General features: G+C 39.6%; 1 protein-coding gene and 1 pseudogene across 1 annotated transcript in view; one reads left to right on the forward strand and one right to left on the reverse strand.

The window, feature by feature from the left end:
- The window catches only part of LOC148354811 (insulin receptor-like), a 118055-nt gene extending 105703 nt beyond the window's left edge, over window positions 1–12352 (forward strand). Inside the window, exon 23 of the mRNA XM_088349360.1 lies at window positions 1012–12352. Within this exon, the coding sequence (XP_088205486.1) occupies window positions 1012–1366 (355 nt within the window). The 3' untranslated portion in view covers window positions 1367–12352. The remainder of the gene's footprint in view (window positions 1–1011) is intronic.
- Window positions 12353–14263: 1911 nt separating this feature from the next.
- LOC148354814 (U2 spliceosomal RNA) lies at window positions 14264–14401 on the reverse strand (annotated as a pseudogene).
- Between the last annotated feature and the right edge of the window lie 762 nt (window positions 14402–15163).

Genomic DNA, 15163 nt, shown 5'->3' on the forward strand with positions numbered 1-15163 from the left:
AACGCCTTTTTGGGAAAAGATGCATTTGAAGCAGAACTTCCACTTCAGTGCTTCTTTTTTTCGTGCATTTTTGATATCTCCAATATCTAAACAATGCTTGCCATAAACACCAGGGCCCACAAAATAACCCTTTATTGCAGGAACACTGAACTCACACAAACAATACATTTTGCAAGAGCTTTTTAGCCCCCGATTTTATTTAGGCCTCATCTTACCTCTAGTTGGGGTCATGCAGTAAATTGGAAGCTGTGTGACATATTATTTTCACTAATATGGCACCCATTGTTTGTAGTATTAATTTTAGTGTTGTGAAAAACAGACTACAAGAGGTGTTAGTAGTAAAACTATGAATGGGATCATGTTGTGCAATTAGTAACGGGGGGATTATTAGCAGAATTGGAGGGCTTGGTAGAGTACAAGTAGTGCTTAGCCATTGGCAGGAATCAGACTTGAAGCTTGGCTTTTTTTAAATTATAACAACTGAAGTTTGTTCTTTGGACTGCATACATTAATTTTAAACATATTTGTCTGGCATGAAGCTCAAACAAAAACACACATAAAAAATGTACAATGCATGTTGTCAAAACCGCATTGTCTGAACATAGCTTAGATCTAACCAAGGCGAGTCAGACTCAGTTTCATTCAACTGTGTAACGTGCGTGATATTAAAAATATTTGTGTCACTGATCTACAACCATGGTACACAAGGTCTGTTGCAAATTTTGCAAGTATTCTTTTTATTGGGTGCATCTAGGCTAAAATGTTTCCAAACTTTAGACGTTTTGGTATGCATACTTGCTGTATGTAAGACGGAGACGCAGTTGCGCATGAGCGACTCTCTGCAGAGACTCTCATGTAGAAATGCATCACTTTGTTAGACAAATGTGTCCGTCGACAAGTTGACAATTGATTTCATTGTTGACTATTCCTATCATCAATTTGTGTCGAGAACATCGACTAATCGTTGCAGCCCTACTAACGATCCATTTTTTCCCTTTTTCACCCCCGCAGGCATAACTTGATGCAGATGTGCTGGCAGTACAACCCCAAAATGCGTCCCATGTTCCACGAAATCATTGAAATGCTGCGGGAGGACTTGCACCCGTCGTTCCAGGAGCTCTCTTTCTTCTACAGTGAGGAGAACAAGATCCCGGAAACGGAGGACTTTGACCTAGACCTGGACAACATGGAGAGCATCCCGCTGGACCCGTCCTCCTACTCGCAGAGGGAGGAGAATTTAGCCAGGGAGGGAGGGCCATCCGTGGCCCTTCGGGGGAACTACGAGGAGCACGTGCCCTACACGCACATGAACGGCGGCAAGAAGAACGGACGGATCCTATCCTTGCCCAGGTCCAGCCCCTCCTAACGGCGGCCCCCACACCAATAACCCCTCCACCTCCATCCGTTGTGTTGCTTTTTCGAAAAGACCTTCTGGACTCAAAGATCTCAGGACTTTACCTCTTTCTTCCTCATGGCCACCAAACATGAAGCTAGCAAGGGAACGCTAACGGCAGATCTTGGCTAGCAAGGGCGGCTATAAGCTGAGTTTGGCTAGCAAGGGAAGTTAACGGCACCTCTTGGCTTGCACTGGATGTTAACGGCACTTCTTGGCTAGTAAGGAATGCTCGAGGTACGACTTGGCTAGCACGGGATGCAAACAGTCTTGGCTAGCAAGGGATGTAAGTGGTCCGTCTCGGCTAGCAAGGGATAGTAACAGCACATCTGGTTAACGAGGTATACTAACAGCACACCATGTTGACAAGGTATGCTAACAGCACATCTCGTTAACAAGGTATGCTAACAGCGCGTCTTGGCTAGCAAAGGAAGCTCACAAGCACATTTGTGCTCGTTTTGGATGGGGTAAAAAACTATGACGGGGATCTCCGTCTCCTTAGATCTCCAGACTCTGGATTTCGGTTTTGAGACGATGAGGTGAAACGATCAGAGAACAAAACACGGAATCCGAGAGGAACTCTGGTCTATTTTATTTTTTCTTTGGTTCTTCAGAATTCCAAAACACATGGGGGTGAATCTTTTTTTTTTTCCTCTTTAATTTATTTGCTTCAGTCCGCTTTTTTTTTCTATCCGTGTCCCCAACGTTAACGGCTGAAGGATATTTAAAAGAGTTTCAGAATCTGACAAAAGGAGTTCCTAAATCTGACCAATAGCTGCTGCTTTGACATATTTTACTAGCTATAGAAATATAAGAATTGATATAATATATATATAGTATATATGGAATGTTGGTATTGGGTTACCAATATTTTATATATATAATATATGAGTCGAGTTTTTGTTGTTGTGTAAATAGTTCATATTTGTAATATTTTTCATCAAAGGCTTTGTTAATATCTAGATTTTATTTTTTTCCCCCTGGAAATATTTTTATTTTTATATCCCACTAATTGCCGTCAGTGCACTCATTGCAAAGAATCACTCGTTTTTTCCTCTATCCCTCCTCGGACCTTTTGTAATTTGTTTTTTATGCCAAAAGCACACACATAGAAGCTTTGAAAAAGAAAAAGGACCGATCCTATCACACCTCGTTCCGACGAATGTTCCGAGTGGCTTTCTTGGGTTTACCTTGCTCCTCCCCCTTTGCCTGCAAGCCCAGCCCCCCAGCAAAAACATCCAGCCGGTGTCCGAAGCGGACTAGCCTCTTGAGTGAGGGCATGTGAGTTCGTCTGTTTTTTTTTTTTTTTTGTTATTGTAACGTTGCTAAAATCGAGTTCCTGTTTTGACCGTTTCTTCAAAGTGTCATATGTTGAGCGCTGCCCCCAGTGGTGCATTCGAGCACGTAATAAAAAAAAAAACGAGAGAAAAAAAGAGAAACTCTGCACGATCTCCCCATTTATGTTTTTAGGTCACTGGTTGAAGATTTTGTAAAGTTCCACCAAAGTATGATAAAATGGAACTTAATCGGGTCAAACCGTCAATGTTAGCAACTCACTCACGACTGATGACGGTTGTCTACGTTTTGGCTGTTTTTACCCTCTCTGGGCTAGCTGTAAATGTCAAGTTTCACGTTGGATTCTTAACGTTTTAGCCATCAATGCCAGTAACTCACTCTCTCCCATTTACGGCTATGCACGTCAATTTTTTTGTTTCGAAATTTAGACTTGTGTTGCTGTCAATGGCAGTAACTCACTCCTATTCACAACTAGAAGTCAAATTTCCATTTGACTGTTCAGGCTGGGTACAAAGGTCAAGTTTCCACATATTTTGAATAGGTTAGGAAGCACGGCGGCGCAGTGGTTAGCGCGTGTGCGCACAGTTCTGAAGTCATGAGATGGAACCTTCCTGTGTGGAGTTTGCATGTTCTCCCCGTGCTTGTGTGGGTTTCCTCCGGGCACTCCGGTTTCCTCCTACATTCCAAAAACATGCATGTCAGGTTAATTGGCCGGGTCAAATTGTCCCTAGGTGGGATGAGCAAGCAAATTGTCTGTCTCGGGGTGTCCTGCGACTGGCAGGCAACCAGTTCAGGGTGTCCCCTGCCCACTCCCCGAAGATAGCTGGGGTGGGCTCCAGCACACCCGCGGCCCTACTGAGGATAAGCGGTGCAGATAATGGATGGAACTTATACTGTAAATCAGTTCACGTGAGTGATTAAGTTCCTCCCTCTACACCCGGTGACGGCTTTACACGTCAATTTCCATTTTACTATCTTTGGGCTGGCTCTAAAGGATAAGATTCCAAATAGGGTTCGGTTTCCGTTTTGGAACCTTGGCGAATATAACCGTCAATGGGAGTGAATGAGTGACTGACTCCACTTTTATTGATGGGTATACACTTCACATTTCCATTTTACTCTCTGGTTTGAATTTAAATGTTATGTTTCCGCTTTGGGACTTAGGCGGAATATATCGGCCAATGGCACGTCAAATTTTAACTCTTTTGTCTGGCTTAAAACTTCCAAGTTTCTGTTTTCAACATGTTAACTTTCCATTGTGGAACTTTAACGTATAAGGACATCAATGTCAGTCACTCGCTCACTGCTATTGACGTTTATACATAACAAATTTCAGTTTTTTTGAACATGTCAGGTTTCTATTTTGGGAATTCGACGAGTATATCTGTCAAATGGAGTGAGTGAGGTACTGCCTTTACTCCAATTGACGGCCATACACCTCAAATTTCCATTTTAGATCACTTTCATCTGGATATAATAACGTCAAGTTTCCATTTTTTTTAACACATCGGGTTTCCATTTTGGACCTTTGACATATCAGTTCACCAATGTCAGTAACTTATTCACTCCCATTGACTGCCATATCCGTCAAATTTCCTTTTTGTGTCAGTGCCTTTGCAACAAACACTGCAATGTTCTAGCCAGAAGTGTACTCTTGCTTCATCTTTCGAAAAACACCCATATCGAGGGATTTTTTTTCTCCTTTTTCCGAAACCTGGAGAAAAATAGCAAGTCCACCTTTTTCCAATTCGGTAGCAGCGAATCATCCGCACTTTCGCTCAACTTTTATTCGAATGAGGTAATTTCTCCGTTTCAAATAGAGGTAAGATCTTAGGCCCAAGCTTAACCCAGAATTTGTGTCAGCGTATTATGTCAATCATTGCATTCGAGTCTGGGCCAGGGTTCCTCACTCTTGCTCACTTTTTCTTTCTTTCAAATTACCCACCCATCATTGTTCTTTCTTTCTTTTTCTTTGCGGAGGATCCACGCGATGGATTCCGTCCAGCTCTCACGCAGCCCGCATCTATGTGCTCGTGGCCATAATGCCCTCATCCCGAGACCTCACAAATGAAATAGGAAACTGGGTTTGCGTCAAGCCCGGTCCCTCAATTTAAGTTCATTGGTCGGGATCAGGCTTAAATACCTGTCGGGCTGGATTTTCTTAGGCCCGATCTGACCTCTACTTTCAATCAATCGACAGTTTACAATAAGGCTAGGCAGCTTTCTGATTTTCACTTGAGTGCCTTTTCCGGCTTTGAGACGTGGGGCAGCATCGGGTTGGTGTGGGAAGAATCGGTTAATTATGGAAAAAAAATAATTTTGAGCTATGTTCCCCAACCTACGTCACTGAGAACGAATTGATTATCCAAGTCATCAATTATTTTTGCTGATCTACGCATCGTGTCTATACCTTCTTGGACCTATAGATGGCAGTCAATGATCCAAATTCTCCGATTTTTAGACGGTTCTCATTAGTTTGATTAATCATCTGAGTTGAATCAATTTTTTTCACCAATTTTGTACCTGTTACAGACAGAATGTAATTAGAAATCGTTTTTTGTCTTTCAAAGCTGTCAATTTAAGTTATTTTTGACGTTTTTAGTGCCGTTCACGGCTGAAGACGCCATGAATGTCAACCAAGCTTCCTGTGATTGTTTCAAACCCTAGCTTATCGGCCAAACGGATAGTGCTGCCACAACGAATCGACAAAGTCGAGGATTAAAAGCGTTGGCAACTAATAAGATCATTGATTCGTTGTATCACGTGATTTGTGAGCCACCAAGAACGTTAAATCAATGCAAAGTCTAGTGCACACCTTTTCGTTGTGACGCTGGAAATTTTGGTACCGCTTTAGGTCCGATAGAGGGCGCCAAGACAGTATTTATAAAAAAAGCTATGTTAAATTTTTTATATACTACATTTTGAACATTGCATCATTTACAAACAAAATTGACATGAAAGTTTCAACATGTAGTGTTTGACAAATTTTCAAGGGAACTGACAGGAATACACAGAAAAACAACCAGAAAATAAGTATAAAATAAATCAAGTAAAAAGAAAATAATAATATTAACATGTTTTACTCTACCCAAGGGGCACATTATTGAGCATATATGATTTTCATAGCATGGTTTATAATATTCCGAAATTTAACTCCCTAAAACAAATTTGTTGAAAAAAATGTGAAAAGAGGTTTTGTTTACATTTTTGGGTGGATAAGAAAAAATCTACACAAAATGAAATGTATTGCTTTTTCTTGTTTAGTATAAGTCCAAAGTTAATATGATCTGTGGAATAGGTGGTAGGAAAAGAGTATCTTACATATTTGCAGGTGTATAGCATATATTTACATGCATTTTTTTTATTATCAAGTTAATTGATTTATTGTTTCATATCATGGATGCACAAAACGAAATATTCTATCTGAACTTCAATATTTGAATAAATAGGAGGGAAATTAGAAATTCGATTAATTGAATAATCTAAAAAAAATAATAAACCGATTCAGCGATGATGAAAGATATCATTAGTTGCAGCCCTGCAAACCGATTATTCGAAATTAATCAAGTAAACCCCAAAAAGTTGCAGTCCTACACTGACACTATTTGTCTGCAAATATCTTGGGGTTTAAAAAAAATAAACTGAATACATTTAAATGTTAACTGAGCTTGCAGTAAATTAGTTATTTAAAAACCCAATCAATCAATCAATTAATAGACTTTCAACACTCAATTTGAATTATTTTTAACACAGTGCCATTGACAGCTGTAGAAGCCTAACATTTTAAAAACCCGCGGTGAATGAGTTAATTCAACTTCTCGGATGAATCAACGAATGAATTAACCCAGATTAATCAACTATGATCGACTTTCAACACTGTTATTCTGACGTAACTTTTTTAAACAAATCACATGGCTGTAGATGACCTTGGACGTCTAATATGTTAACTAATTCCTCATTGAATGAGTTAATTCAACTTCTCTGATAAATCGAAAAATTAATTGACCGAACCCAAATTAATCATAGTCAATAAAAACACCCAAAAAGTTAGTTGCAGTCCTACACTAAAAGTGCAACAAACGGAAATAGACAATAACATTTTAACCAAGTTCGTAGTGTATGAGTCAATTCAAAGTCTGTGATTTATGGACAAATTAATCAAGCTAACCAATATTAATCAAGTCAACAGAAAAAGTAAGCTGCAGTCATACAATAAAAATGCAATTGACTGCCATAGACAATAACATTTTAACCAAGCTCTTAAGTGTATGAGTTAATTCAAAGTCTGCGACGAATCGACAAATTTATTAAGTTAACCCTGCCTGATTAACCAACATTAATCCAGCCAACAAAAACGTTTACTGCAGTCTTACACTCAAAGTGCAATAAACGGAAATGGACAATAACATTTTAACCAAGTTGTTAGTGTATGAGTTAATTAAAAGTCTGCGATTTATCGACAAATTAATCAAGCTAAACAACATTAATCAAGTCAACAGAAAAAGTAAGCTGCAGTCCTACAATGAAAATGCCATTAACTGTCATGGACATTAACATTTTAACCGCGCTCTTAGTGTATGAGTTAATTCAAAGTAACCTCGATTAACCAACATTAATCCAGCCAACAAAAACGTTAACTGCAGTCCTACACTAAAAGTGCCATTGACTGCCATCGACTATAGCATTTTAACCAAGCTCGCAATGAACTCCTCTGATAATTTGACAAAATAACTCACTAAACCTAGATTGATCGACATTAATCAAGTTTTCAAAAGTCACTTGCAATCTTACACCTAAAAAAATAGGATTATGCTCATTTGATTGATAAATTCCTCTCCACTCAAGACAATAAATCTTAGGCCAGGTTATGTTACCTGTAACTACTGCCACCTAGTGGTGATGTATTATTTCTGCTCAAAAGAGATAATCAAAGATCGGGAACCTGTTTGACCGCAAGAACTATAACAGTAAAAAAAATCGTTTTGTTTTAGAGAGAGAAATAGAACCATACCATATGTTTTGGGACAAATTTCAGAAAAACCTCCAAACTTCCTCTCCGGGCAAAATATAACTTTAAAATGTGTTAAATTTTGCTGTGAGACATTAGATGATTTGATAAACTATCAAATAAGAATAAGGCCAGAGCCTGCGTCCCATATCAACAACTATACCAATTTAAACTTATATCGTTTTGACGTCCATTTTTATCCTAAATAATGGTTTCAAAACAAGGTGCAAACAGAGTTATTTTGTAAAAATGTCTCAAAATACTGCAATCGAGGAAACTGATGTACTTCCCTTCGGTGCAGACGGCGCTGGGCAGAGAGAAGTGCGCTGTGTGCATAGCTCACCCACATGCTCTGTGTGTTTAGCTGCCGTTTTTTGGAGTTTACAGTTTTTATTGTAGGTTTTAACCATAAAGGGTCTCAACAGTGAACATACATTATTTAATGAGCGTCCATATAAAGGATTCCTTAGCAACACAGAGCCAAAATGGCGTCTGTTGTTGTGACATCTTGACTGTAAACTGTAGGTAAACCTGTAATTTATATACCGTATCAGTATTACAGTGGTACACTGATCTTGCACAGGCTAAAATTCTCTATGAGCAAATCAGAATATTAAAAACAAAATTGTACTTAGTATGAGAAAACTTCCTGACTTTTGTACTATGGTAGAACTATATTATAAAGCAGAATCGAGAAACCATGGTCCTCTACTAGTACAAATGGCTTGGGGTAAAATTTTGCCAGTAGGACGCTAAGAAATCCTTTAAATCGAAGTTCATTAAAGTTTGTATGTTCATTCATGAGAAACCTTTTGATGAAAACTCACAGAACAAACGGTAAATACCCGAAAAGGCAAGCAAACCACTCAGAGCAATTTGAGCGGTAGAGGTGGGCGGATCTTTAAGCTCTCGCTCAGTGTAGTCTGCGCCGGAGGTAAATACAACGATGTCCTTCTCGTTTGCAGTATTTTGTGACATTTATACAAAATAGCTTTGCACCTTGTTTTGAAACCTTTCAGGAACCAAAATTTCGGTCGAAAAGAATCTCAACACTTTGAAATAACTGGTGGAGGGAGACACATTTGAAGTGATATATTTGGGACACAGGCTCTGGCATTATTATTATTATTATTATTATTTCCTAGATTCCATTAAACATCACACAGAGAAATAAAATGCGCTGAAGAATTAGCTTCTGTCTGGAGATCAGCTTTGGCGGGTTTGTTATGTCTTAATCTATATATGGTGTGGCTCGCTCAAAAACTAGTTTTAAATAGCTTTATTTTTATGGCTCTTTCGGTCAAAAAGGTTCCCGACCCATGCTTTATAATGAAACGAGTGACGTTTTGAGAGGTCGACGTGGTTGGGAAGCACATCGCAATCATATCCTATTGCTTCCCAAAAAGGCTTCCTTAGCAAGTCAGCCAACATAGAGAATTTGTAGATATCTATTTTACAAGCAATTAGCATCGGAGCATTTAGCATTTTTGTGTGAGGGTGGAGCGATGCCCGAGTCCCGTTTGTTGTTTATGGTCATCGTTGCCGTGGTAACACTCTTTCCTATTTTTTCTTTTGAAGATCGGGCCCGCCTCCTAGTGGCTGGCATTGCCACTCACACTCCGCCCCTACCACAAACCCCGCCCCCTCGCCTCCTCTGTAGTGCCTTCCTCCGAAGATAAAACCTCAAATATTTTCTTCTAAATACGGGGTGTCAAACATGCGGGAATGCGAGCCGAATCGGGCCCGCCGATGAATCCGGCCCAATAGACAACGCTGAGAAAACTGCAGCAGAAAATAATGAGATGCAGTTTTAAGTACGGTATGTCCACATGTCGCCAAAGCCAGGCGCCACACACATAGACACTGCAGCTGTATTTCTTTTTCGGCTTCTCTCTATATTTCTCCTTTTTCTTTTTCTATCTGTCTCTCTTTTTCTTCTCTCATTTTCTCTCTCCCTCTTTCTATGTCTCTCTCCTTGTCTTCTCTTTGTCTCTTTTTCTTTCGCTCTACTCTATACCCCTCACTTTCTCCTGCTATATTTTTTCTCTTACTCTTTCTTTTGCTTTGTCTCCTTTACACTTTTCTTTTTTTCTCATTTAATTTCTCTTTCTCTCTTTCTTTCTCACTCTATTTCACTCTTTTGCCCTCTTTCTCTCTCTTTGTTCATTTTCTCCCTTTTCCCCTGACTCTTTTTATCCCTTTGGCTCTATTTCTCTCTTGTTCTCTTTATATCTTTCTTTCTTTCTCTCGCTGTCTCTTGCTGTGTCTTTTTGTCCCTCTCCGTCCCCGGCTTTTTTTTTTTACCATGTGGCCCCTGAGCTCAGATAAGTCCGACACACCTATTCTAAACCTTCATACCTTTTTATTTCAAGATTTCATGAGTGATGATTTGTAAAATCGTGAAAAAAAGAACAGTGCTCTGCTTGCTACGTGCATGGAAAAATGAATGACGCACACCAGCAGATAGCTTCTTCTTAAAGGCCCAGTGTGTACTATATATGATATAAAACACTTAATTCATTAAAAACAGAAAACTATTGATTCAAATCGTGAGCAAAAACACATGAGCCCTGCATACGATTGTCTCCGAGTCTCGTCCATCAGGGATATTCCATGTTTTTTAACCACAGTTTCCCCTCTCGTTAGCCAATCCAGCCAAATATTTCCAAAAAACAAGCTCAGTAACTGTAAATAGCCACTGGTCCTAGCGCCTCCTGCCCCATAAAGTCAAAGCACTTCATTTAGGGGAACTCTCATCCGATTTAATCTGACCTTCAAAATAAAAGAAAGTAAAGAAGGGCTTGCTTATGTCTTTTGGAAGGACGTGTTTCAGTGATTAATGGGATATTTGTCAGAATGTTTTTTCTTTTAATGACAGAAATATGTTTGCGTATAATATTGAAATGTCTCAAAAATGTACACACTATTTTTGTGTATCCAATCTAATGTATTGTATCGCGATACGTGTGATACCATTTATGGAAAGTTTATCTGAACGCGAAACGATTCCGATCACACCTTTGGGATTCGGTTGTATGAAATTTACGAAAGGTTTTTTTTGTTTTGTTTTATTCTGAAAGGACTTTCTGAAATTTGTGGTGTTTTTGGAACATTTTTATACAAGTTGAAAATATCTTTATGCAGTTTATATGCTATCAAATATAATTTAGCGCCATAAAAGGTATGTTGATGTTTTAAAGCTTTAAACCTGCTTTAATTCAAGTTTAGACAGCTATAATTTTTGGAGTTAAAACTATCACTTTGAAAGTAAAGCACATGTTTTTCTGTAATTTTCCCGCCCCAGTCCAATAATTCCTGCTGAAAATGTCCAAATTTCCAAACCCCTTCAGAACAAAAGTATTTTAATTGATTTCAAAGTAATTTTAAAAAAGTATTACTTTTTAAAACGTATTTTTAAGATAATATTGTGAAGGCAAAAACGATGACAGTTTTTACTGTAAACTTTTCTTGTACATGATGAATTTGTTGTCGGGATGTATATAAATGTCTTTTTTTTTCGTTTCTTGAAATCAAAAAGGAATGTTTTTGTTGGCTGATGACACACTTTTGGCCCCGCCCCCTTCCCAAGAAACCGGGCCGTGGCAACTGGATGAGACCACTGCACATTTTTGGAGGAGAGGATCAGATTAATTAAATCATCTGTCAAGACGCATCACACATACATTTTCTTCAAATAATAATATATGCTTTATTTTCGGTGTTTTTTTTTTGTGACCCGAAATACATTAGTTTTTGTTTTTATAATTGGGCCTAATCTGTGACAACCAAACAAGACCACTGCACATTTTGGGGGGAGGAGGAACGAAAAATTGAATATTCTATCCACACACACAAAAAAAAATACTTTTTACAAAATAATCATTATTTAATCCGTTTTTTTTTTTTCACAAAACGCTGCACATTTTGGGGGGGGGGGAACAAGTAACAGAATAAGCTATCAAGATGCAACACACATTAGGCCGTATGCCACGACAATTGGACAAAACCACTGTACATTCTTGGGAGAGGGAGGAACAAGCAATTTTTTTACAAATGCAGTCAATGGTCGTTCAATCGCTTCAGTGGTGTCCTTCAATTCTACACGTTACCAGAAATTCCCAGTTTATTGTATGGAGCTGAGCCACGGGACGATTGGATGAGACCACTGCACAATCCTGGTGGGCGGAACAAGTCATTTAATAGCCTATGAAGATGCATCTCACTCACACAAAAAACAATAATAACACAATCTATTCTCTTTATTTTCCACTGGTAATCGTTTCAGTGGTCTTTACTTTCGGTTTTCCAGGCCGGTTACCTCTTCGTTGTTTCATTTGGTGGCGTAAACGTTCCCGTCGACATGTGTTTATATGGCTTCATCCCTCACACTGGACCCAAAACGTGCCATTATCTTTTTACGTATCGCGCCTAGAGACACGCGATGCATTTTGTACAGGAACGGGGAAACAAAAAGTGCCATGACTTTCACGAAAACTCTCGCCGATTTTATTTTATTTTTTTTATGTTTTCAAGAGAAGAGCCAAGTAGTGACTTGTACAGAAGACGTTGCAATGATATGAGAATCTTGCTGTGTGTAAATTATTTGACGATTAACTGTTTATATGAAAAAATATGAATAAAATTATTGGAGAAGATGTCGCCTTTCTTTCACTTTTTGTGCAGGACGGCAAACGGCGTTTTCGGGGTAGCTATGTAACGACACTCAATCATGCGCGACACAAGGGTTCACAGTCACTCGTTTATTGCCTGCATTCAATAAACAATACAAAGAAGTCAGGGCGTCTGCACGACTGCATACATCTTCAGCGCGAGGTGATATAGCTGAAGGTATGGCCAGCGCAGAAGCCCATAAAGGGCCAAACGAAAAAGACAGTCGCACACGCCCATGGCTTAAAATGAATGCGCTATCAGAGTTTTAACTGTATTGCATATTTTGTGAGAATTCAAAAAAACAAAACTATTCAATTTCAACTCTGTTACAAACAGTAAAACTTTGTTAAATGTAAATGGTCAGCATTTATCTACTTTTCATGTCAAGACTTCCCAAAGCGCTTCACACTTACCCATTCACACATGGTTGCAACGTCAGCCATGCAAGGCAACTATCTACTTATTGGGGGCATTAGGGATTCAGTGTCTTGCCCACGAGTCGGGAATCAAACCTGCAACCTCTTGATCCCAAGACGAGCGCTTTACCTCCGGAGCTACTGGCGCCACGATCAAACCGGATTCAGATGGACCTCAAAAATCATCCAGATTATCCGAGTATCCTGATTATCCGATATCCGGGTTTCTCAGATCCCCTGAGCTTAAAATGATTAATAGAAAATGCATGAATAACTCATCTTGTTTCGATTGAAGATGGAATCACGTATTTATATTCATACAGATTAAATGAGAATTGTGTGGGAATGATAATAATGTCGGAGCAAACGGGAGCTTTATTGACATAGCTCATCAAAACAGGGCACAACAACAATAACACGTTGAGATCTCTCTAAACCGGAAGAAGGGACAGCGCAACTTCTTAACCGGTCCCTCCGGAACTCGATAATCAATAGTGTTCCGCGGGTGAATTATGTCAACCCACTACTGAATATTATTGAAACATATATCCTGCGTTTTTATAAATATCTGACACCGTTTGAGGTTTCATGTGAAAATAAACCGTTATATATTTCTTCTTTATGAATTACAGTATTGTATTTTTTTTTGGTTTGAACAAATTTATTGACACTAAAAACAGAAAACAATCATGACAATCTCAACAGCAATTAAGCACATTCACAATATTATATTCCAATATTACGTTTTTAACAACAAACACAAAGTGAGGTTTGAACAAACCTTCTCGAAAATCAAACATATTCACAATTTCATTATATAACATCTTTGTTAGTATCAATGATCTTTAATCGTTTTTATGTCCGGTCCCCTCGACTCCTCTTCTTTACTGACTCCATGGTGTGACGCCCAGTGCAGTCTTCTTCAGGGTCGTTTACTGTAATGCACTAATGTCCGGTCTCCCGAATTCCAAAATCAAGAGCCCTCAGCTGGTACAAAATGCTGCAGCGAGGCTTTTAACTAAGACAAGAAAGTTGGATCACATTACCCCGATTTTGGCTAACCTGCATTGGCTCCATGTTAGCTTAAGATGTGATTTTAAGGTTCTGTTGGTATTATACAAAATCATGCATGGACTTGCCCCCTCATATCTTTCAGATTTAATTTCACCCTATGTTTCGGGCCGGAGCCTTCGCTCTGAAAATGCTGGTCTACTAGTGATCCCAAGAGCAAAGAAACGATCCGCAGGTTCGAGAGCGCTCTCCATTCGGGCCCTGGTGCTGTGGAAGGCTCTTACCCCTGAGATTCGATCTGCAGGGGTTTTGGGGTTTTTAAGGGTTATTGATCTATCTTCGTTATTCATTATCCATTATCCGTTATCGGTCAGTTCATAATACGCTACAAAGCCTAGGAGCCGGGACACTTACTCTCAGCCAAAAGGCCAAGCTAAGGTCCTAGCCCTTAAGCCTTGCTGCGATCATTGCGAATGCACCGTTCCCGGAGGTACTGCAATACCGGGCCGATGCGTGGAGTGGACAGAGCAAGCTCTTATTCCATCTCCGGAATGCAAAAATCAAAGGCCAAGCTAAGGACCTAGCATCAAAGCAAGGCCAAGCTAAGGACCTAGCTTCAAGGCCAAGCTAAGGACCTGGCATCAAAGCCAAAAGGCACGCCTCGGTTAAACCTCATGGGCTATGATACTGCCACCTCAGTGGAAATGTTTAAATCTAAGCTTAAAACACACTTCTATTCTATAGCATATGAATAACCTATATTTTATGTTGACAATATAAGGGGATGGTGTCATAATAGTCGGTAGTTTGCAATAGTCTTTAATCTGTGCACCTCTTTGAGACTCTTTCTGATTACGGGCGTCACAAATAAACATGACTTGACTAGATCACATCTTGTTTCAAAATCAAATAATAACGAAAGGAATGACCCTCAGCCATAACACGACAAGTTGATCGTTTCATATCTGCCATTTCAATAATATTGAACGTTCACAGCACCACGGCAGCGTAGTGCGTGTGCGGGAAAGTTTTGAGGGCATGGGATCGAACATAACTGTGTGGAGTTTGCATGTTCTCCCCGTGCTTGTGTGTGTTTCCTCTGGGCACTCTGGTTTCCTCCCACCTTACAAAAACATGCATTTCAGGTAAATTGGCCGGTCCAAATTGTCCCTAGGTGTGAATGAGCGAGCGTAATTTTCTGTCCCTGTGTGCCCTGCGACTGTCTGGCAACCAGTTCAGGGTGTCCCTTGCTCACTGCCCGAAGATAGCTGGGATTGGCTCCAGCACCCCCGCGACACTACTGAGGATAAGCGGTGCAGAAAATGGATGGATGACTGTTCACAAAACTACAAACTTATTCAAGTCGCC

This window comes from Urocampus carinirostris, chromosome 12 (assembly GCF_059441175.1).
Source record: "Urocampus carinirostris isolate Australia breed hairy pipefish chromosome 12, RoL_Ucar_1.0, whole genome shotgun sequence".
NCBI classification, from domain to species: domain Eukaryota; kingdom Metazoa; phylum Chordata; class Actinopteri; order Syngnathiformes; family Syngnathidae; genus Urocampus; species Urocampus carinirostris.